Source organism: Telmatherina bonti, assembly GCF_933228915.1.
Source record: "Telmatherina bonti genome assembly, chromosome: 22".
Lineage (NCBI taxonomy): Eukaryota > Metazoa > Chordata > Actinopteri > Atheriniformes > Telmatherinidae > Telmatherina > Telmatherina bonti.
In genome coordinates, this window is record NC_136631.1 from 25,688,822 (window position 1) to 25,715,630 (window position 26,809).

A 26,809-nucleotide genomic window follows, 5' to 3' on the forward strand; every position below is an offset into this window, starting at 1 on the left:
GCGTCGTGTCACATGGGGCGCGTCAACGTATCAGCTCGCTCGCGCAGCAAGATAGATGGCTCGCGGTGGCGAAAGGGGGTGGAAGCAGGACACTGAACTTAGAAAATCAGTCTGGTAGATTTTGACTATGATTAAACTCATGTGAGCTTATTTTAATCCCACTGATAATGATACGAACACTGAACGGTGCATTTGTCAAGGTTGTCGGTGGCGCGCGACCGAAGCTGCTGAAGGTTATTGCAAGCAGACAGCTGCACAGGTAAGACTGACATTACAAAGACAACACAGCTGGTGTTGTGTTGTTGTTCAGCTTACTTGCAGTTCAGTTTTCCATGACTGAGTTCGTGTTTTAGCAACTCTACAGACTGTTATATAAACAGAAAAAAGAGGCTGACATGTAGGCTCTTGTTTGATCCCAGTAACTGCAGAATAATGTAAGATGTCTTCTCCATCCATAACTTTTGTCTTTCTTTGCAGCTTCTCCTTCTTCCCTGCAGGATTTAATGTATTTCTGTACTGACAAATAATACCCTTTCATAGCTTGCTCTCAGTAAACTTTGTAATAACTTATAGTTATTGATTAATACCAGTCAAGTAACTTATCCACTTCGTGATAAAGAAAAGACCAGATTAGTCATTAGAGACTAAATGACCTAGGTTTAACAGTGGATAGACATGTATGTGTTTTCAATCTCAGTCTCTAGTTACCTAAATAAAAGATTAGGAAATAAAACCTTTTAGCTTCTTAGAATATTGTAACTAGATAGTTATTTCAAGTGTTCATGGAAGATAGTATGGCTAATATGCATGGTCTGATGTCTGAAGCTGCAATTCTGTATTTACATGTAGATTTATGCTGTGTAGTTAGTGTGATCATATGATGTGCAACATTGACAATGAGAAAAAGGGGTTGGATTTAATAAGTTTTACACTTCTTCCTACTCCTTTTCTAATTTATAGATTGTTCCCTTGTTCCCTTGTAGATTATATATATATTTATATATATATATTTTTTATTTTATTTTTTATTTTTTTGTCACATATGTGACCTCTTAATTTTGTTTGTTTTGTCGTTTTATATTCATGTCTGAGTTATAATCTAATTATTGTTCAAAATAAACAAACAACAACAACAACAAGATGATTAACTCAAAAGTGCAGAAAAGCTGTCAGTGTCTAAGTACATTTATTGTTTTAGCTCCTTGTGGTGCATTATGGAGCTTTGCCTGATTTTAATAATAAAAATTTAATCAAGATTACTTGTGTGCTGTTCATTCATCAGAGCACCACATGCAATGTTCTTCCAGCCAAGAACTTTGTTGTATTCTAGCTCTTTAAAAACGTTTAGCTGTGTGAAGCCATGTGGAAAATTTTACACAGTCTGAAAGACTGGAGATTCAGCCCATTTAAGAGATTTAAGGAATGGATTTCCTTGTCAGTGAAATCTGCGACAGACCTGATATCCTCTTTTAGCTACAAGTAGATTGTGAGCTACAGCACCATTGTTGTGGATTTTCTTGCAGAGCAATTTCAAAGGTCTCTAGCTCAGAAACTTATAATTAGTTAGGCATTGAATTGTATTGCCTGTTTGTGTTTCAGCACATTTGATGTGGCAGTGGTCGGTGGTGGCATCGTGGGCTTGGCCACTGCCAGAGAGCTCATTCAGCGACACCCGTCGCTGAGCTTCGTCTTACTGGAGAAAGAAAAAGAACTTGGTAGGTTGAGTTTTTAATGTTGTTGTGTGGAAAGACTCCACATTTTTCATGCCTGTGTGATTAGTCCCAGTTGAATACAGGTATATTGACATAGTTTGCTACATTCAGCACAAAATATTGGTAATCAAGCTATAGTTACGATAATATATTTCAAGTTTTAGCTTTAATTTGAGGGTTCTGAATTTCCTCCTTATTTGTATCATCTCAGAAAAGTCCTGAAACTGTTCATTTTTAAAGTCATTGTTTCTTATTAAATCCAGTTTGTATCAGAGCAGAATCACAAGTATAGTTGTAAAAAAACAACAATACCCTCTATCAGTTCAAAGGTTTTACATATCAAGTCAATAAAAGACATGATCTGGTTCTAAAAATCTGGTAATGAGCCCACATTTTATACTGCGTTTTGTTGTTATATAATAAAACTAAGCCTAAATGCAGAAATGGTGTGTGTAAAAACAAAGTACATCCTCCACATTAATACTTTGTTGGACTACTTTTAGCAGGTAAAACTTGATGTAATCATGTTTTTTTTTTCAAGACCCTCAGTTGCATTTTACTTTACAACTTTATTTAGTTTCATTCAGGTTTGCAGACTTCCATTTATGCACAGCCCTGTCATGTCTCATTTTAAATCTCAGCCTGATTGAAATGCTGTTACTTCATGTTAGGCTTGTATGCCCGTATATCTGACACAGTCCAGAGCAAGGGTTGTCCCCTGCAGAGGAAACTAGTTCATAATGAAACCAGACACGCACCATCATTGCAACACCTTGTTTTTTCTCTTTTTCAGTCATTCTGCAGCAGCTCTGCTGCTGTGTTTGGCATCATTATTCTGTTTCATGACCGGCTTTCTCCTAAGCTTTAGCTGTCAGACAGATGGCCTCACATTTGTCTCCAAAATGCTTTGGTAAAGTGAGTGAAAAGTATGCAGGTCCTGTGGCTACAAAGCAAACCCAAATCATCAACCTCCACCGTGCTTGACAGTTTGTATGAGATGTTTGTCTCCGTTTGCTGTGTTTGCTTTTCATTAAATCAGTGATGTAAAACTCCAGTCCTCGAGGACCAGTATCTAGCAGATTTTTGTTGTTTCCCTGCACCAACACACCTGATTCAAATCAAATGGATTAAACAGCTTCTTTTATGCCTATTCATTCATTTCAGTCAGGTGTGTTGGAGCATGGAGACAACAGGATACTGGTCCCTCAAGGACTGGATTTTGACACCTGTGCATAAAATGTAGCTATTTGCATAACAGCTAAACACAGTCCCATTGGTGTCATCTTTCCAGAGGACAGTCTCATCAGTCTGAGCTTGCATGTTTGTTTGTTTTTTTCTTTTCTGGAAACTATTCCAAACAACCAGAACTTGTTAAGTCTTTTTATAAAGCAGTTTTCACACATTAACACCAAATGTCATCAAGAGAAGGTCTGGACAACATGGTTTGTTCTTTGCAGTTCATCCAAGCACATCACACATCTTTCCTGGCTGGAAATGCAAGGGATGAAGTGGTAAGAGATGACTGGCTGGTGTGTGTGCAAGAAGCAACACGTGATGCAGAAGTGAAGCAGGAGAAATCTTTGTGTTTTCTTTACAACATTTCGTGCACAGCAGCTGAGCATTTTCATATTGTGACGATTGGAGAACTGTATCTGAATGTGTCCATGGTGGCAAACTGTGAATGGAAAGTAGCATAAAGGTCAACAGAAGGGAAAACCTCGCACGCATACAGACATGCACAGTGACAACAAACGCTCCAGAAGAGTTGCTGGCAGGTTCGTACATCGTCTCAATAAAGTTTGAAGAGCTTCACAAGAGTTCAAATGTCATCGACTCACAAGGCCTAGTGCGGACTGATCTCTTTGTAATCATGTCCTGATATGTAAAACTTTAGAACTGACAGAGAGTTTTAATTCTTTTTCTCATGACTTTATATAAAAAGTACAAAATAATCTGGATGAATTCAGATTCAAATGCAATGAAGTTGTTTTTGGCAAAACATCATGTTCCTTCTTTTCCAACTCGCCAGCGTCTCACCAAAGTGGCCACAACAGTGGAGTCATCCACAGTGGGATCTACTACACACCAGGCTCACTAAAGGCCCGTTTGTGTGTACGAGGAGCTACGTTAGCCTACGAGTATTGTGAGAAGAAGAGAATCCCCTACAAGAAATGTGGAAAGGTCTGTTTTAGTTTTTTAACTAGATCACATCGGCTATTCCAGGTGTTTGCTTAAAGGAGTCATCACCTGGAAATTGCACTTTCTCCAAGTTAAAACGTGTGTATTGGTGTTGGACGGAAGTGTTAACATTCCCAGAAGCCTTTCTTTTGAAGGCGGTCAAGTTTTTGCATCTGAGCACTTTATTTGCTGCAAAACTGCCCACAAGGCTGAAGTCTCGCAAACACGTTTTTTTAATATACCCCCCTGGATTTTGTCATCCCAGGGAGCTAAATGCATAAACCCCTCCCTGTTGTTGGCCTAAACTCACCCCTCTTCATGAGGTGCGCGCTGGACTTCCAGCAATCAATCAGCACGCACCTCATTAACATAATTTAAACTAACATCTATGTTTTTCAAAATCTCGCATGAAATCTCACGAGAAAAGTTTTGGTATGAATAAACGGTCAGAAAAAGCACTTTCTAAATTTTTTGGGTTTAACAAGTTTTTAAACAAGTATTTAAAACACTTAGAGGACAGTGGACACATAAAAAGACCAAGTTATGACTCCTTTAAAATGATGTATACAGTATGTAATAAGGGATGTAATAAATCCTTTACAGCATATTTTATTTGTGACCCAATAAACAAAGAAAACCATCAATGTCTGATTTCTTTTATGTTAAAGAAGTTACTAGAAAAGGTATAGATCTCATAGCTTTATGTTGTCTGTCGAACACATCTGCTCACTGAAAGCATTTTCCTGCAGCTTATTGTCGCTGTGGAGCAGGAGGAGATTCCCAGGCTGAAAGCTCTGTACGAGCGTGGCATGAAGAACAACGTGCGAGACCTCAGCATCGTTGATGCCAAGGGGATCCGAGAGCGAGAGCCGTACTGCAGGGTAAAACAGGTTTTTTCTGTTTGGACAAGACAAAACATGCCAGTAGAAGCTAATGAAATGTTGCCCCCTCAGGGGATAATGGCCTTGGACTCGCCTTACACTGGAATTGTAGACTGGAGGATGGTGGCGCTCAGGTACGGCACAGACTTTGAGGAGGCAGGCGGTACCGTTTTAACTAAATATGAAGTCAGTGACATTTCCATGGTGAAGGAGAGCCCGGCGGGGAGCGCTGATGGTGAGAACCCGCTTTAAAATTCTTAGGAAAGTTCTGATTTACAAAGAGGAAAGTTTAAATCCGATAAAACAAAAAAAGAAATTCTCTCATCCCAATTTTAGGAATGAAATATCCAATTGCCATCAGAGATAAAAAGGTAGGAGTCACAAATTAAAGCATCAGAATATTTGGATGACATTCTGTTGTTTCTTACTTTGCATTGAATGTTTTCAACAGGATAATGAGGTGCGCTGCCGATACGTCCTGACCTGTGGGGGTCTCTATTCAGACCGCCTTTCGCAGATATCCGGATGCAGCCCAGAGCCAAGGATCGTCCCCTTCAGAGGAGATTATTTGGTCCTGAAGCCAGAGAAACACTACCTAGTCAAAGGAAACATCTACCCTGTGAGTCAGATCAGGACTGGATTTGATCTGGATGTTTGTCACCATTGTTTGTTTCAGCAAATGATTTATTGTCACTTAAAAAAGCTGCATCTGTTTTTACCAGCCCGCTGCAGCTTCTGCTTGATTTTATTTTTTATTTTACCGTTATACTGCTATACGCTGTCCTGTTCAGTATATCGTTTTACAAGCAGATACAAAGCAGCTGAAAGTCATTTTAGAAAACATGACCACAGCGCAGCACCGGAGCTCAAACTGAAATAATTGCTTGCAGAGTTTTAAAAAACCAACATATTGAAAAGCTTAGACCCTTGTAGCACATTTCATTCTTAGAATTTCACCTACTGGGGATTTATTCCATTTTCTATGAAAAGGCTGGATAACTGTTAGTTTGTGGATAAATTACTGAGACATATTTGATTATTTAAAATAATTTACTTTTTCAGATCTGTTCTTTGTACCAGTTTCTAAACGAATTTGGGCTCTTCATTAAATGTGATTAAAACAGGATGCAGTGATTTACAATTAACTGAAATCCTGTTTTTCTTTAGAGACATAAAGAAAACATGTCAAATCTTGAAACTTATATTTTTGTTCAGTAATGACGTGTCTTAAAGGTTGTTGGTGAAGACATCTCATTGTTGCATCAGCAAATGTGAGATAAAACTCACAAAGCAGGAATTGACAAATACGAGCGTGAGCTCCTTTAGGATGAGCTGAGGGGAAGTGGAAAACTGTTTGGTCTGAATCACAGTTAAAAATAAGCATTTAGAAATTGTTTATGCAGCGCCCTCAGCGCTGAGGAGGAGAAGCAGCATTCAGGTTGTTGTCTGATGTGTTACTTCAGTTCCTCCTGATACAGCCAGCAGCAGTCACGCCATTCATACTGAACAATTCACTATTTAGTTAGTTATTTACTATTTTATTTCAGTTCTTTTCTATTCTTTATTTTTACATTTTTTTATTGTTCAAGATTTCAGGGTAGCTACTGGTTTTTAACAGGTCTTGTGAAATTCTGACCAGGTTCCCGACCCTCGCTTCCCGTTCCTTGGAGTTCACTTCACCCCGAGGATGGATGGGAGTGTTTGGCTCGGCCCCAACGCAGTCCTTGCTTTCAAAAGAGAGGGATACAGCGTGTACGACTTCAATGCTCAAGACTTTGCAGATGCTCTTTCCTTCAGGTGCGTCGTGTTGAATGTGTCCTGGATGATAACAAATGCAATGATTTAAGGTGTTTGAATGCAAGTTTTTAATCTCTGTGGTGTTTTTTTCCTCTGCAGAGGCCTTCAGAAGCTGATATTGAGGAATGTAACTTATGGTGTTGGAGAAATGTATAGAGGGGTTTTTATTGGTGCGCAGATTAAAATTCTGCAGAAGTACATCCCTGAACTCTCCCTAAGTGATGTCCTCAGGTAGTGAAATAAAAATGCACGATAATAAGCAGACGCTGTTACCACGGGTTCTTCTGTAACCCTGGTTATTTCCTGTGCAGGGGTCCCTCTGGAGTTCGAGCTCAGGCCCTCGACTGTGACGGAAACCTAGTGGACGACTTTGTCTTCGATGGCGGAGTTGGAGATGTGGGCAGTCGGGTGCTCCATGTGCGTAACGCTCCCTCACCAGCAGCCACGTCCTCCCTCGCCATCGCAGAAATGATTGCTGATGAGGTGGAGAGCCGCTTCACACTGTAGAGAAGCCTCATGATGACAGAGGGACAAAGAGAAAGGCAACCACATGCAGCCTGAAGAAAACAGAGCTCTATCTGTCTTCGAGTGTCAGCATATCAGAGACATTTTAGTGCAGATCAGGCCTTAATTTAATCCGAAAAGTGACTTTTTTCATATTTTATTGTCATTTCATGGCGTGGTGCTATTTCAGGTCGTTTAATGCACTCACACTCACATCACTGTAAAAGTTCATTTTTGCACTACGTTTCCGTCTAGAAATAAAGCCCATAATGATCTGTGTTTAGTGAAAAGACTGAACATACCTCAAAGCTGTTTTTCCTTTTCAGCTATAAGAACCGTGTTCAGTGTTGGCATACACAAACATCCAATTTTAACTGTGAATTTGCCATTGTTAATGAAAAATACTTATAAAAGCATGTTCTGATAATGATTTTCTTCTCATGCTTTTGTTTTAGCCTTTTTTCGGTAACTTTGTCTGAATTTGTTTTTTGGTAGAATATTGTAAAGTCTGCTGTACGTGACTGAAAAGCTTTTGTCCCATATTGCTTGTAATAATCTCTGATCTAAAAATTCAAAGTTTTCATACAGTATTTAACAACAAATTATACTTTTCTCATAAGCTAACTAGATAAAGAATTTCCCAGGGATTATTATTGGCTAATAAAGCTCCTCATGTAAAGTAATTATCTTCACAGACTGCAGAGTTTACAAAGAAAGGTAAAGTGTTCTTACAAGTTATGGCTTGAAATGTTTTAATATTATCATATCAAGAATGAGTAGTAATGTTTTAACATTGTTAAAGAAAAGTTGTGTTTTGTAAGGCAGGGATTTTATAATATTTTGCTGAATTTGCTCTAATTTTCGTATAGCTTTAGCAGCTTCAGACCTTTCTCTGTTTTCAAATAATAATCCTGTAACATTTTCCCTCTTATTTCGTCCTATTTACTGACATTTGAATGTTTAGTTAAATTATCCTTTTTTTTTTTTTTTTTTAATTACAAATTTACTAATGTCTGAATTGTTTCCATATGATGTGGAAGCATGCATCTTTAACATTTTTAAATCAAAGGTACTGACACAGATTATCCAGGTTGCAAGGAGTACAGAGCATGTCACTAAAAATCAACCTGTAGATCAGCTTCGCTTTGTGACTTTGCTTTCGTTTCTTTTTCCACATCAAAGGTCATTTTAATTTTCATGGCACTTGTGTGCATCAGATTGACCTCTTGGGCGCAGTTATACACAGTTTGTCCACCATGGGGCAGACGCACAGCGACAAAACTGTACAAATGAGCCTCAGTGGAGGAACAAAATATATCTAAATTAGATTATGTTGTTTGTATACCTGTTTTTAGTGGTTGTGATTGGGTTATACAAAGGAAACGTTTGGGTTTTTTTTTTTTTACTCAATGTCTACTTGTTCATACTCAGGTACAGAAAACCCCCAATAAAGGTCTATTTTATTTTAATTATGTAGTACTTCATCATTTGTCTTTAGTATATGTCTAAAGTCTAGTGGGAAAACAAACACCAAACTATTTATTTGTTTTTTATTTATTTATTTTCTAGTCCAATAAAATATGAAATTACGCAGCATGCGCGCTTGCCTGCCAGGACGCCGTACAGAGGCGCAGAGAGCGGCGGCAGCAGCGGCGGAGTTGGTACGAACATCTTCGACTTCTCAAACCAAAAACACCTCCACTGCCCTTTAGCTGCTCTGCTCACCATTATGCCTTGGACCGATTGCTGTTTCTTGGATTATATGTTGGATTTAGCGTCCATCAGCTGCGGAGAAGATGACTAAACGTGAAGTGAGCAGCAAAGGAGAAGTGTGCCTTGTTTGGAGCTGAACGGGTCGTGGTGCCACAACACACAAGTCGGAGCGAATCAAGGCCAACAGCAGCCAGTAGCACCAAACTAGCCTGTCGCTCAGCTAACTTAAGGTTACAGGTGTTTAGGGAGAAAATAACCAAACATAACTAGTAGCTGTAGATGGCTGGCAACAAGTTCTGCTTTTATGTCTTGACGCAACGCTGACTTAAATGTGCCTGTTAAAGCCTTTTTAGCATAAGTAGCAAGTATAAGACTTAGCAACATTGTTGTTAGCTGTTAGCTTTTGAGTTAGCCGCTGCCCCGTGTTTACAGCTGCGGTAGGCTAGCTACGTTAGCCAAAAAGCTAGCGAGTTAACTTTATTGCTACATGTGCCGATTTCTTTCCTAGCTATTTTTTGCCATTTAACCCAGCTTGACATTGGACTCCTGGTGCGTTTAAGCATTTTCATTATTTTTTTTTATTAAACAATCCAGTTTGAGTTTTTTCCACCGTGCCTGATCTGGACTGACCCACCCATAAGGACTATCTATCCGGGGCCGATGCTGACAGTTCAGCCCGGATCACGGCAACGCCAGGAGCCGCTACAGCAATGCAACCCCAGCAGATATACGACTTTTCAAGTGACGAGAACAGTCAGAAATGGAGAGGCCTCTTCGTGCAAGCTTTACGAAAGGTATCCGTGTGTTTGCTTTAATCTTGAACCCAAAACCTCACTTAAATCTATTTCAAAACATCTATTGCTCTGCTGAGTTGAAATGGTGCATGGTTAGAGTTATGGTTTAAATCTGTTTTGAATATATTCTTTAACAGTTTGTTTTAATTGTTTTTTATTGTTTTATAGTCTTTAGTAAACTTCAAATATAGTCAAATATTTATTGAATAGTACACAAACTCTCAAGAGTACACTGGTAGACTTCCTAAAAAAGGAAATCGCTTTTGTGTTTCTATTACAAGCGATTGCTGCAGACTTGAAACCACTGTCCTCATATTTTGTGGTTGACATACCCAGCAGTGTGTGTTTATTCAAAACACACTGTCAACCAAGTTCCCCATGTTGCATTTTCCCCACAGTTGTTTTGAAGAAGTTGCTCTTTCTTGACTGGTTTTTACAGTAACTCGATCTATAAGCTGTTTCATAGTTTTTATGATGTGCTAATAATTTGCACGGTGTGGATGAAATACCAGTGAAGCTGTCTTTGGCTCATTGTGAAACACTTCCAGACATTTCATTTGTTCCTCATTTAGTCTCCTAGTGTGTAACAAGTCTCCTTGTTACACACAGACCGACTGCCACTGTTGTATGACTTGTGTCAAGTTTCCCTCCCTTTTTCAAAGAAATATTACTTAACTCTAACAAAAGTACTTTCAGGAGAAGAATTACTTGGTTTAAATGGTTTAGCTCTACTGACCTTCTATCAGTTCCTTTTTTATTATTTCTTTCCTTTCCTTTTATTTCTTCATTCTGTCATCACAAGATGTGTGTTCTGTTTTTGTTTTTGTTTATTTCTATGTAGTTAAAAGTCCATAAATGGTTATTTACTGTTCATATAAAGGGAATAATTTTTATTTGTCTTAAAGGTTAACACTAATTATACAATGTTTTGCACGCTCTGTGGCATTGTTGTGATGGTCGGTTTCACAACAGTCATCTCTGTCCCAAAGTTGTGTTAAATTTAGTCAAAGATCTTGTGGTAATGATGAGAAAGTTAGACCCCCAGTTGGGTTAAAGTCCGGACTATGTGGTGGCCAATCCAGATGAGATTATAATGTCTTGAATCAAACTTTTGCAATACTAGAAACACCTGATCATTCACCTTATTCAGGTTGTTGGATTACTTGATTGTTTTGGAAACATGACACTGTTGAACACATCATAATACTGCTCCAACATGCACGCAAGGCAATAGACATGATAGGCACAGCTCTTCATCTGCTGTCTTACTTACCCTGATGCACCCCTCAATCTGGATTCATCATAACATGTGACCTTTTATTAACTGCTGATCTCCATCCAGATAATTAAAAACAGCATTTCTTATTTAAAAAATAAGACAGCTCACCGTTATCCTTTCAGGTGGTATGTGTTGGAAGGTTTTGGCCATTTCCTTTCATGTCATGCTGTTTGCTTGATGCCCACCAGTGATTTGACCCTTTTACATGTTTCCTCTTAGATCACACACTTCCTCTGACATGGTGATTAAAGGAAAAGAGGTTTCACTGCATCACTTTGGTCTAAAAAATAAACTTGTGTTCTGAAGCTTATTATTAACTTCAGTACTTTTCCATCAGCAATCTCCCACCTATTTACTTATTTAACTTTACCGTTTTTACTAATTAGTTGATTTGTTGATAGTTTGAAGTTCATCGAAGCTCCTATCACCGTTTGTTCATGACTCCATTCATTCTCCAGTTCCAGCTGGAAACAGGTCCACTGACAAAGACTACACACTGAAAAATGCTGATTATTTATTCAAACTCACGTGACTTGTCCTGGACTGAAACCACATGCTTTTCCTTTTGTAATTGAGAAGAAACTTCACGGCATGTGAACTTATTTGGAAAGAGATATTGTTGGGAATACTGAAATGTTTCTGTTCTTTAAATAAGCGAAAGTGAAGAAGATCAAGTTTATTCTCAGCATGAAAGATCTTTGCTGCAGTGAATGATATTCTTCTCTGCGTTCCCAAATCTTTTTTTTTTTTTACCTTCAAAGTATAGGTGTTTCAGTGTTTGTTCAGTCATATTGTGTTATTTTGTGGCAGGGTTTTTTTCTTTTTTATTGCAAGTATAATAGTTTCAAGAAAATATATGTACATACCTATACATACATATGTGCATACACACATATACATACATATACATACAAAAAGAAAAAATAATAATTATAATACTAGTATTAATAAAAACCAATAATAATGATTCATCAGTTCATTTTTTAAAAGAAATTAAAAAAAAACAAGTGGGAAAAAGTATACTCTTATTTGGTATTCCCACCCCTTTCTACTTATCTAGGTTTATATTCTAGGTCAATGCATGTCACAACATACCATTTCAAATTAATATACATATTTACATTCAGATACACACACATTTCCATATACATACCATATACATTTGTATGTATATATATATTTACATAAATATATAATATACATACTTACACCTATATCTACATAAATATTACATAACTATCCATCAAAATATGTTATTCCTATGTAATCTTAAAGTTAGTTTTTGAGTGCGCTGAAGGGCTATTAATAAAATTCTAGATTATAGTTTGCACTTTGTTTACAAGTTAAATGCATTCTACATTATATCAAATTATTTTGTCATGACATAGTCTTAACATATTTATTTTAGTAACACAAACGGAAGTAGAAAAGGCCACTGATGTGGCTACAGAGCAACATTGTGTTTACAAATAACACAACCTCAACCATCACCAGTCATCCCTCTTCGATGAGAAGTGTTTTGATGAGTCAGGTGAAACTAAGAAAGCAGGTGGTGGGCCAGTGTAGTTTGGTTCTGTCTCAACTTGCAGCACAACTGCTGGAGGGGACACTTGTCAGAGACTGACGTAGGAGAACTTTGTTTTGGTCTTGATAGATGATGAGTCGCAGTTTTTTACAGCTGTCTAATGTTTTAGGATGCATCACTGACCATATTTTTAGATGAAGGATTAGGCAGGATGAAGGAAAACTGATGCTGGATCTCTGTGAGATCATCCTCATTAATGAGAGTAACATTTATTGCTACGTGCAATATAGAGACTTCTGACATTTTAACTTAATATCAGATGGATGTAATCAAACTAAAACTATGAGTGACTGACAGCTGATTCTGTAATTTTGTCTGGTAAGCAACTAGATTAATTATCAAACATGAGACATCGGCTTGTCTCAGTCACCAAATATGTGGATCTGCAGGGCTTCCTTTGATTGTTGTACTTTTTACTGGTCCAACGATGCTAGAAAATAGATTTTAAATTAACCTCTGAAGTAGTTTATTTGACAATTTTTACATTGTACAAATAGGGGAGGGAAAATCGAAAAATCTAAAATCTGGATTTTTTTTTTTTTTTGCTTCACAATTTTTTGTTAAAAAGTCAACTTTTTTTTCTAAATAAATAAAAATAATAGATTTTAAAATTTTTGTAATTTTTTAAATAGTTTTTATTGATCTTTTTGTCTTGGGCATTATAGCAGGAGAATGATTGTCTGGCTACTGTGTTGTTTTTTCCTCATTGAAATCAAGAAAAATTATGAGCAAAAAAAAAAGTTGTTAATTTTTTTTTAATCTACAAAAATCAGCAATGTCAAAGAATTGTAAGAATCTCAATTTAAGTCGAATCGGCATCCAAAAAATCAGAAGCAAATTGAATCGGGACAAAAGCATATCGTCACAGGTCTAGTAACAAAACTGTTGCTCAAACTTAAAAATGGTCATGTTGGTCCCGACCACTGATTTTCTGTCTTTCTCTTCCTTGCTTTCTCGGAAAATAACCTTTTAGCCCTCTTTGCTGAATCAGCCGCAGTGTGCATTCAAAACAGCCAGCATGTTGATAGCCAGTTGCTAGTATGTGACGCAGTGCCATGAGGCGGAACAATGCTGTAAAGACATGCACTGGGGCAGAAAAACAGATGTGAAGCATGGCGTCTTAGCTACCAGACAATCCTAGGCAACGGCAGCCTCCAGGAGCGTACATAACGAATGTCACCAAACCAAGATAAGAAGTTTTAAAGCCGGAAGTTATGCAGCACTACTTTACTTTGGATCTGTTAAGATTTTGTATTTGGTCCCATGTGTTGTGGTGCCAAGATTTTAGATTTTCTCTTTCTAAAAAATTTCTTTGACTCATTAGATGACACCTCAGACCTTTGTTGCATCGCCCTCATGTCCTATCATCCGTCCAGTAGTTTCACTCTATCAACACACACAAAAAATACCAGTTCATAAAAGCCTCCCATTGGTTTTGATAGTAGCTACGAAGTACATTTTTGTGTCTGATTTGAGATTTAGCTGGTGGCTTCTATGGATTGATGTCCACTTTGATATAACCCCGTGGCCTGTCTCCTTCCTGCCTCTGCGGGTCCTGGCTAAGCTGGAGCTCTGAGGCTTGTGGCCGGTGCTATGCATGAACGTAATTTTGCCACTGACATACTGGTGTTAATAATAACCATGGATTCCGCAGGTCTGATGTTTTGCTGGAACTGAGAGGCTGGCCAGAGCTTTGCTGGCCACAGTTTCATTCCATTGCCATGTTGAGTTAGAGAAAGGCTGTGCCGCTGAGTTCACGGGGCTTCGCTCCATGAGAAACAGGCCAGCTTTTAAAGCCGAGATCGGTTAGATTACAAGCTCGCTTTGAGTCGGCATTTCTTGCCTTTTTAATCCTCCCGAGCCCTTTTGTTAAATTCTGTCAGGCTGACTTTACGTCAGACTGAAGCTGAGAGGTTTGTTTTGTTTCAGGGAGATGGTTTTGTTGCATCGTTGACGCAGACTAGACGGAGCTGTTGTCACGTCAGTGTGACTGATGTCCACCGTCCACTGCACTCCTCTTGTCCAGTTAATTCATGGTAATATAGCTTGCTGTCTCGAACATATCTCTGCTGCACCGTGTGCTTTGACATAAAGAGTCGGGTTACCAATTGAACTGTTAAGAATGAGAATAAAAAAGCAGGAGGTGACGGCTAAAAACACAAAGCTTTATTTATAAACTGTGATCATATACGCTTCTTAGAGATCTTGTGCGATGTTGCCATGTGAAGTTAATACAATGTTTCCCACTGCTGTGGCACTTCTTCGATATTATCTTCACTTGTTGATCTTTTACTGTGTGGTTTATTTATTTAGTCAACGGCATTTTAACTCCTGCATATTTACCCTTATTTATTTCTTCACAATAACTCCACCTTTCATTCATTATACGTGTCAAGTTGAATAAATTGTTTAGTTTAGACCGTATTAAAGTGAAAGACTTGAGATTTAGCAAGTTTACGCAGCGCTGTCACTTTGTTCTTGTCGCACTAAAACTTATGTTGTATGAGTCTTTTTCCACATGTAATCTAAGCTGCCATGCATTTATTCTCAGCGCAGTTTTTGTTTTGTTTTAAGCTGGAATTGTGATGAAGTACCGGTGTTGTTGCACAAAGACTAAACGTCCAAAGCTCTCATAGACATTGCATTTCTTTTTATTTATTATTATTCAGTTATTTTTTATGTTATGTAGAAAATTCAGTGTATAAGAAGAAAGTATTATGCAGTCTAACAAGAAAAAGATACTGGGCTTGTGTAAATGATGCTGCTTAACCCTTTGGTAGCCTAGCAACTATTACTATGACTGATGATGTTTTGTTTTATATTATTTAGTCTGTGTGCAACATGACCTGCTTGGACAGAGGTTCGGAATAAACAAGAAGTAACAACTACTTACCAAAAATAACTACAATCATTTGCCCAGCATCACTTTTGTGGCATTTTGCAGCTTTTCCTTGTTTAATGTGAGAACTGAATTGAGTAGTTTTCTTGGTAATTAGGCAAAATTACTGTGAACTCATGATCTCATTAGTTCTTCTCTGTGAAGTTGTTTATATTGAACCCTCCATCATTTGCAGCAAAAGTTTTTTTCTTTTTCTTTTTCTTTTCTTTTCTGTCTGCACTATTTGATCTCGTGGTTGTGCATTGCCACATTTCCAGGATGACGTGTTGATGTTTCTGGTAACAGGTTGTATTTCCTTTGTACCAGCCCTCAGGCTGTCTGCACAGAATTGGGTTGATTAAACCATGGGTTCTCCTGCACATCACATTGTATTAAATCAGGTCTTTTGAATATGACTTTGTTCTCAGATGTGTGTTAGGTGGAGGATGGGTGGGCAGGGGCAGGCAGGGGTCACTGGGCCAGGTCAGCCAGGGGTCAAGGCAAGGCCATGTATTATTACCTGCATGCCTGCTAGCAAGGTTTTTTTTTAAGGAGGTTAATATCAGAAGAGGGTAGACTGCATGTGCTAATAGCTTGTTTTTATTCCCTACTTTCATACTCAATTGCTTGTTTATCAGTCAGGTTTTTTTTTTCTCCAGAAATGTGTCTGTGTGTGTCATTGTGTGTCTGCTCATTGCATCTGTTGTGCATGTGTTTGCGTGTTTTTGTGTGCCTGCCTGTTGTTGCTCAGTTGATCTATGCCCTATGGTTCCCAGACAGTCTGGCCGTAATAGCTGATGATGTCATGGCATGAATCACAAACAGTGACACATGCTGGGGTTTAATAACGAGCCTCAGCCCCACCTCCACCACATTCACCCACACAAAGGCCACATTACCTGCAACCCGAGCCTGATGCGGCTCCATATGCACAGCCAGGAGAATAATCAATTGAATTAGAAATGTTACCCTTGTATTAACACCATCTTGTCTCTATTATTACCTCAAGCCTTACTATGGTCTTACTCCTGGTTCACCTGATCTCACCGTGTTACAGCTGAGACGAGTATATAAGTAATGAAATGGCATGCAAGACACTACTGACCTGAATATCTTTGTATCTAGATAAGAAATGCTGCAAAGATTTCAAACCATAAGGACGACTCTGCCGTATACGTGACAGCAAAAATTTTGTGTTTTTAATTTATGATATTTTTATGATAAAAATGTTTTTGTTTAGAAAAATCTGATACTTCCACCAACTCTGTGGTTTGACGCGGGTCAGTTTGTGACGTTGCACTTAAAGTGCCATCTAAATGCATACTAAGCCCAGTCAGATTTTAATCCATCAATTCTTTTTTCAAGTGTGACAGTGTCTGGCTGATTTCTGTTTTCTAATATTCATAAAGTAGACCTGGCATGACCATTTTGTAGTAATTTAATTCCTGCGCTAGGCTACCTCTAGATCTGTGATCCTCAATCTTTGTCCTTAAAGATCGACGTACTGCAGGTTTAAGAAGTTTCCTGTTTGTTTCCCAAGTCAGAGTGTGAATCAGCTGTTTTGCAGTGGGCAAATCTCTAAAACCTATTGGACCATCAAGGACCAGGATTGGTGTGGTTGAGATTAACTTTGCACTTGGCAATCCGATGAGTTTGTAGATATCTAATGCAGGAGAGCTGTCTCCTGCGCGAAGTGTCATCCTGAGAACGAGAAGATTTGTTTTGAGTGTCTTCTGAGTGGTCAAATTCTTGAAACAGACCTGTAAACACCAAACTTCATAATAAGACGTCTCCGTTTAGGAAATATGCTAATTATCTGCAATTGTTGCATTATGGATAATGTCATCTTCTTTAACCCTTGTATTATTCTGGTGTTTTTAATATTATGTAATAATACTTGCAGAGTTTTTAAGTGTAGAAACATACCAATAAAGGTGCTATTTCCTGTTTGTATGCATATCACGTTTTTGCTTTTTATTCGGATTTTGTCATCAGAAGAAAGACATTTGAAACTTCTGAGGTTCAGACTTGTGTCCTTTTAGCCTTGGAACATCCTCAACTTTCAGATTCAGCCTTCTTGCAGAGTCAGCTTAATACTGGGCCTCTTAATAAACAAATGAACATGTTCAAGCGTTCTGCTGAAAAAGGAGGGAAGTGACAGCTAAAGATGCAAACTGAAAAAACGGGGAAAAAAGAGTGTATTAACTTGCATTTTGCACATTTTAACTAAAATGTAAAATGGGCATTTATTGTACAATTTACAATGCAAGTCTTTTGCTTTAGTGCTTTTCAAACATATGCATTAAGATAGTAAATTGCTCCACGATAAAGAGTGTGCAGTTGTAGTGGTAAGCATGGGGGCAGAGATCTTTCTGTAGAGTATCTTCAAAGTCCTTGTCCACATGTAGCAGGTATCTCCCAAAACAAAGATATTTTCCTCCGGTTTGACCTGTCATACACACCAAAACGCAGATTTATGCATTCAAAAACTATGGTTTAAAAACCTCTTACCAAAGTGAAGATTTGTGAATATTGCGTTTGCACGTCTGCTTGTGGACGCATGTAACCAGAGTTCTAGGTTTTTTTTACATGAACGTCTGAGACAGAAAATGCCAGAACGTCACATGTGCAGCCGTTGTTTATGTAACCGAGGGTCTTGTTCATGCGCCTATACTTTTATAATAATTGAAAAAAAGAACACGAAGGAGTTCTGCAGAACTAGTCATCACCGTCAAACCTTTACCAACAACACTTCCGGTCTGGCCTTTTCAAAATAAAACCGTAGGCACACAGCTTACTGAACACATTAACTCTTTTACATTGACAACAGCATGGATGTCCTCAAAACTGTGATGCTGTCATTTGTTGTCCATGTGCTTGTGTTTGTTTTTACAAGCTCAAATACCACTCCACATAAACTACCAACGCCAAATGACAAAATTAATTATTTTCCGCCACCTAACCAGATCATGTTGGAGGCATGTTTGGTGTTTTGTGGAAGTGTCGTCGTGAGATGGAAGGTTATTCTGAAGGGATACGATTAGGGGCACTACTGCCGCCTAAAGGTTTGATATGCTTATGGATGTACTTAACAACGCGGTTATGTGGATATGTGTTGATGGATTTGTTTAAAAAACAAAAAAAAAAAAAAAAAACAAGGTCGTGTGGACTCATCTGTTTTTTTATTGGCCAGAGGTGGGAAGATATTCAGTTTTACAAAGACAAGGCCTAAGAGTGCCATTTAATGGTGCATTTCTTGACACAGCTTCTCCTCAGATGGACTGCATGTGCGCTCTTAGAGCTTGTGCTGCATCCAGAAACAATCATTTTTGTTTTCAAGGCTCATCTACACTTCTCTGCTTGCAGCATAAACAATCAACATGGGCAAACATTTTGGCCCGCATAGAGGTTGACGCATGATTCAGTTTACATCATGCGGCCTCAGTAGCAGCGTTGGGGAAAGTCTGCAATGTGTCATGTATTGCAGGGTAGTATGAAATAACTAGCTCTTATGTATCCCCCCCCCCCACAATGTTTTAGTTATTAGTCTGCAAATGCTGTTTTCTGTCTCGTAGCTTTGGCTGTATGCTGTGTTTGCAGCATGAACCTGCTGCTTCCTCGTGTACACACATCAATACTGCTCAGTCTGCTGCTATGATCTGTTCTCCCAGGGGGGTTTCACTCTGTGTGGGTAGAGAACAAGGCAAAGGGGAGGGGATGGGGGAGGGAAAGTGAGAGTGAGTGAGTGAGCACTGGGACTTCCTGTACACCAGCTTTCCTCTTTATAATGGAGCTGATCCATGAAATTAAACACCGTAACATGGCACAAGAGAACGTATGTGAAAACTTACCTTTGATCAAAATCAAGGCTGACTCTTGAGAATGGTCCCAGAATAAGATTATCTTCAGGAGCCCTCCTTACTTTGTCTGGAGCTGAGAACTCTTACCAAACTATAAGACATATTAAGTGAGTTAATTTTTATATCATGTAAATGCAGTACCATTAGGAAAAAAAAAAGAGTGTCTCTAAGCATTTGACTCAAACTCTACCGTCCTTTCAGTTCAAATAGTGATTGGGGCAACCATCATTTGAAACTTCATGATAATGAATGAAAAAAATCAATGATCATGGTAACATACAAATAAATTATTTAAATAAAAAATCATACAATGTGACTTGCAGGTTTTTTTGAGATGATGTCTCGCAGAGGACACGCAACTAAGATGAAAATTTCTGACCCCTCCATGAGCACTTGGAAAATCACAGGGTGTTCAAATACTTATTTGCCTCAATGTATATTTTCACTGGTTGACAGATTATGCAAAATAAATGTACAGATAATTCTGCAGAACCTACTTGAATCATTACATACTGACATTACCGATAAAGGTTCTGCAGAAAAGTTGTGTCTGATCACCTGCATCACACTTATGGCTGTAGCAAGTCCACATCATTCATAGGCCACCAGTCATGGTGAAATGATGCGCCTGCAGGTCGGAAAGATGGTATCTTGGCAAAGGACTCCATTCATTGTATGTGGCTAAAAGGATATGTGCTGGTATTGGGGCTGCACAGTTATGGTCAAAATGATTCTGACAAACTGGTGGTATAGGGTTTATTTCTGTGTTTTCTGCTTTTATTTGATATCATGTAATTTGGATTGGAAGGGGGGGGGGGTTGCTGTCTGTCCTTGTGTGTTTGACTGCATGAAAGAAAAATTGAAACTGTTTTTAGTTATTTTTTATTGTTACATTATCAATTTGTGCCATACTTTTTTCTGCTTGTGCTTATGGCTGGGCGATATGATGATATATGTCGTTCGGATGATGATCGTTTCATATGAGGCTCTATCGTTTACATCACAGTTAGGTGCTTTACTGTATTGTTTTACGTCAAGATGCGCTTCACGGCATGCATGCTGCAATATATAAATAAACATGAAAAAAGACTGTTGCAGAAGCGTTTCAGAGCAGGATAATTCACGAAAAGATGGCCGGCGAACCAAAACTGATGAGCTTGTTGATAAAAGAGGGGTAATTAAGGGGTTTGGATATAAAAAGACCAACATTGAACCGACTACAGACTAGCTCACAGTCCCAACAATGGACTCCGTCACAGTTAACTGGTTTTATCACCTGTGCAAGAATCAGGGTAAAGAATAGAGTCAACGAGCAAAAGCAGCAATAAGTGGAGGCGAAAGCTCATAATAAACTCCAGATGTAAACACTGCAACAGGCATTTAACCATGAAACGCCAGACGGTCATAGTTCCCGCAGATGGAAGCATGTGCTTCTGGCACAAAAAGCGCTATAGAAATAAAGCATGATGTGATTTGAATTTTTGAGATGATGCTGTTTGCAAGATCACTTTAATAATCTGGTAACTCCAGAATTTATCAGAATTTTGTTTTGCATGTAAAAAGATTCATTGAGTCTAAAATGGTATTAAAAAAAAAAAAAAATTATCCGTATTATAAATTTTGTGACTGTGTCCGTGGGCACGACACTGAACCCCAAGTTGCTCCCCCCTCGTGTGTGTGTGTGTGTGTGTGTGAGAGAGAGAGTGTGTGTGTGTGTGTGTGTGTGTGTGTGTGAGAGACTGTGTGAATGTGACAAGTAGTGTGACAAGCCCTTTGAGTGGCTGGCATGACTGGAAAAGTGCTATATAAGTACAAGTCCATTTACCAATCATCACAAAATGTCACATAACCACTTTAAATTCAACTGCATTACAATACAGTTGAAATGATCCAAGAAAAATCATGTCTCACTGCTGTCCAGTATCATTTTTGTTCTCACAGACGTGGTTGAGGCTTGTTCTTGACGTATCAGCTGGCAGAATTTATTGTGTGTGTGTGTGTGTGAGATTGGACATTTGATGTTGACCCAGTTAACACTTCAGCTTTTTTGCTGATGCGACCTTTAACGGATAGTATGAAGAAAGTAAGTACACAGTATGGCATTTAAAGACATGGACCCTGTCGCGTGCACAACTCTGCCCTGCCACTGACTAAATTTCTCATTAATATGAAATGACTAGGTTAATTGTTCATTGCACAAAGAAACAGAGACACTGTCCCCCTGCAGTAATCCTGCCCCATCACAGACCAACAATAACTTAAACAGCTCCTGTCTGCCTTCACTCCTTTATCCAGAGCCACACTCCCTCTCAACAGCTACACTCTACCAATGAAAGACACCTTACGTTACCACCACTACGTGGGACAGAGGACAAATTCACATCATACCTTTTTGATTCAAATCCAAGTCTGTTTGCTTTGACAGTCCGCTTTGTTTGGGTACATGTGAATGCGCCTAATGAATTCTGATTTGGACCAAAGAAGCAGACTGCCTACTGCCTACAAACGCAGGTCACAGACCATTTCAAGCAGACCAAATACAGGAAACGGACTACCAAAAAAGTCACTTCCTGCATTTGACATAGCATTGCATTGTGGGTAAATGCATAGTGATGGCATTAAGGATCCTCTGCTTCGTCTGTTGTTCATATCACATCCATTGTTGCAGTATATTAATGCAGTATATTTGTATGAACCAAAATAAAAAACCCAAAACATTGATAGTTCCTACCATCGCCATCTTGGCAGGGGCATGCATGTCGTCTCACCTGGAAAATACAAATATGGACAAAGAGGTGGAGCTGATAGGGTGGCTGTGAGCGTTGTGGTGGATGATTGACATCGAGCAAACTCCGAGCTTTCTATAGCTAAGAGCTAACTGAACTAACCAGAACATCACCGGAGCTAACGAACTAACGGAGGTGAGCTAAAGCTAAGTCGCGTTGTTAACCAGCTAGAAACCGCGGTTGTTCTACGTTCTTCTTAATTGACGTTGGAGATTGAGTACCTGTCAATCAAAAGGGCACACCCCTAAATATGCCGGGTTTCGAGATTAAGTTACTTTTTAAAGGGGGGAGTTAGAAATAAATTCACTCTCCACACAGTTATCATAAAGGTAAACCTGACCTATTAAACCGAAAATGGATTTTTAAACCAGACTGTAAAAATGTTTATTTCTGCTGTGAAGTTGGCCTTTTTACCATGGGAGTCTATGGGGATTTGCTCTGTTTTGGTGCCCCTAGTGGATGAAGGGGGAACTGCAGGTTTATGCACTTCGGCATAGGCTTCACTTTTAACCGCCGGAGGCTCCGTCCATCTTTCATATACGGACCATGATCATAAGGGAGTTTTCTTCTTCACGCAGGTCTTGTCCTCTCTTTTGCCAAATACTAGTACAGCACCACCTTTGGTGGGAATGGGGAAATATTTTTTGTAAATGTTTGGTGCGTTTGACCAAAGTACAGCGTGAATGCAATCTCGGTCTGAATGAATACAACCCCCTACAACTGACCCGCACCCTAAATCACTAGCTAGACTCTCTTCCTCTGTTGTTCCACGATGGTGGAATGGCCTCCCAAACTCTGTCCGTTCTTCAGAGTCCTGATCTGCTTTCAAGAGCAAGTTCTTCAAGAAGCACTTCTCCACTTAGTTTAACTATATTTATGAGGAGTTGGAAAACTGAGCCAAGTTCTTTGCAACAAATATTGTGGTATTCATTCTTTGTTTTTTAATATCGCAAATATTGCAGGGAGGGGAAAAAAGCAACAGCCTGTAGAACTACATGCCAACACCTGCATCCAACTGGACTCCAGCAGTCCACTAGCACCTTCCTATAATGTCCTCCACTGTTTGATTTGTGCTTGTGTTGTTCTCACTCTCATATGTAAGTCGCTTTGGATTAAAAAAAAAAAAGTCTGCTAAATGACTGAAGAATAGAATAAAATAATAAATTGACCCGACCAAATTGAACTTTGTTCTTGTTCTTTTTCTGATCTTAATCGCAAGAGCGAAGTTCCCGCTTCTTATGGAGTGTGTAAAACAAGCTTAAGAGGTGACAGAGAAACAGTGCGTCTTCACACTTGCAGGGAGTTTCTTGCAACACTTTCTGATGCTTTAGGAAATGTAAACCACAGAGACTCAAAGTTTCCAATAATTGGTAGAAGTTGTAAGTCACATATGGAAATGTGGGAGTGGGGCTGCGCCATGAAAGAGAAGACATTTACTAAATGGCTCCATTAGTTTTATTTCAAACAGTAATGCCAGATTTTATGATGCTTGGGAGAAAAACATTTAAAAATGTAACACTAGTTGAAGTTTATTCCCTTACTGTTGCTCTTAAGTTTGTTTTTCTTCTCTCTTTATTATGAAGTAACTAAATTAAAAGCCTGCGGTAGTTTGTTTACTATAAAATCTAGCTTTAAAAGGATATGACTGGTACTGTGTGCATAATTCACCCATCATATAAAGCATTTGGCACCTTTTTAGGGTTATATTATTGATATCAGTCTGTTAATTATCCTCAATTTAAGTTACTTTTCATTCTATATTCTATCAGCATGTAAGAAGTCATTAATTTGATTCAGCAGAGGCCTAATATTTTATATTAAAGTTTATTGCGTTAGATGTAACTTTGCAAAAATCCACAGCTTTCTGAAAGGGTTTTGCTAAAGAATTCTTGAGTTAGTCCAATTTCATATTTCTGTCCACTTTATGGAGTCTTACCCGTTTCTACCAGCAGCGAAACGGTCCCATAGCATGATGCTGCCACCATCATACATAACAATTAGGACATCGTTCTTGGACTAAACACTTCGGTATTGTTCCTCCAAACATGCTTCATTGTGACTAGACACCTCAATCTTTGGCTTATTTATAAAAACTTTACTAAATTGGGCTTTTTCTCCGTGGTCAGCTGTGAACTATAGTTGCATTTAAAGGCAGTGATTCAGTGACACTGATCATCCTGCGGCTTTTTATTCACAGAAAACCTCAGTCTTAATGGTTGCTGGATTGATCACCTGAACCTCACACCGTTTGGCGACACTTATCAGCATCTTAGACTGATGATCATAGATCTACAGGTGTTTAGAGAGGTTATAAAGAGACAGCAAGGACTTCTTAATCCTATTTCTACAATCATTCAGCATCTTAAACTTTCCCATTGTCGTGTGTTCTGTTCCCTAATACAATGAATGTTGTCCAACAAATCAATTTTTTATATTGGGACAAAACTGCTGCATGAGAGTGCTGCGGGTTTGTCAGAAATGAAGAAGCTTTAGAAAGTATAAACCTTTCATAGTGTCACAAAGTAATTTATTCATTCATTCATTGATTTTCTAAACCGCTTAATCCAATTTAGGGTCGCGGGGAAGCTGGAGCCTATCCCAGCTGGCTTTGGGCGACAGGCAGGGTACACCCTGGACAGCTCGCCAGTCCATCGCAGGGCCACACAGAGAGACGAATAACCACTCACGCTCACACTCATTCCTAGGAGCAATTTAGAGTAACCAATTAACCTAACATGCATGTCTTTGGATGGTGGGAGGAAGCCGGAGTACCCGGAGAGAACCCACGCATACACGGGGAGAACATGCAAACTCCATACAGAAAGGCCACTGACCAAACCCCTCACAAAGTAATTTAATTCATATTATATTGTCAGTAAATGTTTAGTGCTCTTATTTGATAAATGACAAGCTAATTATAAACTTGTTTTCTTCTACAGCACTTAATTGAGGAAGAAATGAACATTTCAGTGCTAGAAATAGTAATCTTTCTATTAACAATAAGCATAATTGACTGTTGTGAATCTGCTTCGGTTTATCATTAAATTCAAAGTATTTTTTTTGTTTTTTTTAATATCTGTCATAGTGTATCTTCAAAGGGAAATACTATGTGATTTTTTTACTTTGTCTGTTTTTTTTTTTTTTGAGATCCTGGACTTTCTCTGCTGTTTTTCCACTTGATTGCTTTTGCTTGCTTCTGTGTCCACTGCCAAGCAAATCGGACATTCACCACCTATTAGGATCAAGTTGCAGCAGTACTGTAAATACGCTGAGTAGTAGTCATACATGCACATGGCCCTGCTCTGCTTTCACTCCTCCATTTTGACATCCTAATCAACCAGAGCTGACAGATTCACTCAGATAAACTCCTTTATTATCTAAAAAGCAAAAACTTTCATGGTTGAGTCCCTTTCTGCTGTTTTAATTGTTTTTTCTTCAATAAGGGGGTAAATAAAGATCAGACTTTTTGCAATATCCTAAAGTTGTTTTTTTTAGCCTGCATGACTAATAGAAAAAGCTCATTTTTATCAGAGATTGACAAAATGACTTTATTGTGTTGTAGTGCAACTCTGTCATGATTTATCTCTGTCTGTAGTTTTTTGGGGTTGTTTTTGTAAATTTTCTACTGTATGCAGTGGATTTCAGTATTGTGTTGTATTGCTGCGTCTTTCATCCTGACATTGTCGCAGATAGACTGCACTTGTTGGATGTGGGCCTCTCTGAAACGGGCCAACTATTCTGTGAATGGAGTTGAGGGAAACCCCCGTAGTTTCAGTGTGGTGACTCACAGCTCCTGGTGTACTGTGGAATTTGGTCAAGTGCCTATTTAGGGTTGAAAGAATCTATCTTGCAACCTACTTCTCCTTTGATATGTCATTTTTCCGAGTCAAGTTTATACTTGTGGCTTATTTATAGCTGTTCGGTCTTGTGAGTGTGCATCAAAACAGAACTGATGTGCAGAAACACAAACAAAACCAAGCTGTGGTTTCTGTTTTTCTGTTGCTGATGGATTAAAATGAACGGAGATCAGATTTAGGAAAGCGGTCTGCTGTAACGCTACTCATTTTTTTTTCTCTGATTATATTTCTACGTCCTACAAGTGAACTCAGACTTAACACTGTAGACATCCTGCTCGTCCCTGCATCCCTATTAACTCAGAGGACAAGAATGTTCAAAGCCTGGTCTGTGCCGACCTCTTATTTTTCCTCCTGCATTCCTTAATCTGAGGGCAACGTTGTGTCATCATAACACCCGACTTCGCTATATGCCAGCCAGTGTAACTCCATGACTGGTGTACGAACAGGCCAGTTTTTTGTGAGTCGAGAGTAAATACAACTGTCTTCTTTAGCCATATTTTTCCTCTTTTCTCCAACGACCTTCTTCTTTCCTTCAAGTCAGCTTTAGCTGCTATAATAGTACCTTAACTGACAGCATTCCTGTGAGAGGGCACAGCCCAGATGACGGCAACTATTGAGTGGCTGGAAGGTAATTGGGGAGGTTGTTCATCTCTTTCCACTTGCAGACCTGAATAAACCACACCTCTGCTACAAGCCTCACTTTCTGCCATGCTTGTTCCAGCTTCAGGAGTCCCGCTGCTGCAAAGACTTTTATTTGTTCTTCAAACTGGATGTTGATTATTAACCGTATCGCTTCTGTTATGGCGGGATAATTTCATGCTGATCACATCCGTTTATGTCGAGTTTTTGTTTGTTGTGTTGTCACAAGATGCTTGTGTGGATATGCATGCTGTAGCTTAATCACTCGGTTTTCTAGCACCTTTCAGAACATTGATAAAATGAACAAGCTTGAAAAAGAAATTATTTTATCAACCATTAATGTAAT

The 26,809-nt window shown here is 38.8% G+C and overlaps 2 protein-coding genes across 2 annotated transcripts in view; both read left to right on the forward strand.

The window, feature by feature from the left end:
• The first annotated feature begins 70 nt into the window (after positions 1 to 70).
• l2hgdh (L-2-hydroxyglutarate dehydrogenase) lies at positions 71 to 8,409 on the forward strand. The gene is made up of 10 exons (XM_079262287.1): positions 71 to 259; positions 1,600 to 1,715; positions 3,742 to 3,893; positions 4,640 to 4,771; positions 4,844 to 5,006; positions 5,108 to 5,142; positions 5,223 to 5,390; positions 6,411 to 6,568; positions 6,668 to 6,799; positions 6,880 to 8,409. Exons 1-10 carry the CDS (start codon positions 168 to 170, stop codon positions 7,073 to 7,075), a joined length of 1,344 nt encoding a protein of 447 aa, XP_079118413.1. The 5' UTR covers positions 71 to 167; the 3' UTR covers positions 7,076 to 8,409.
• A 357-nt stretch (positions 8,410 to 8,766) lies between these two features.
• sos2 (son of sevenless homolog 2) overlaps positions 8,767 to 26,809 on the forward strand; it is a 45,149-nt gene continuing 27,106 nt past the window's right edge. Inside the window, exon 1 of the mRNA XM_079261882.1 lies at positions 8,767 to 9,579. Coding sequence (XP_079118008.1) covers positions 9,496 to 9,579 — 84 coding nt within the window. The 5' untranslated portion in view covers positions 8,767 to 9,495. The remainder of the gene's footprint in view (positions 9,580 to 26,809) is intronic.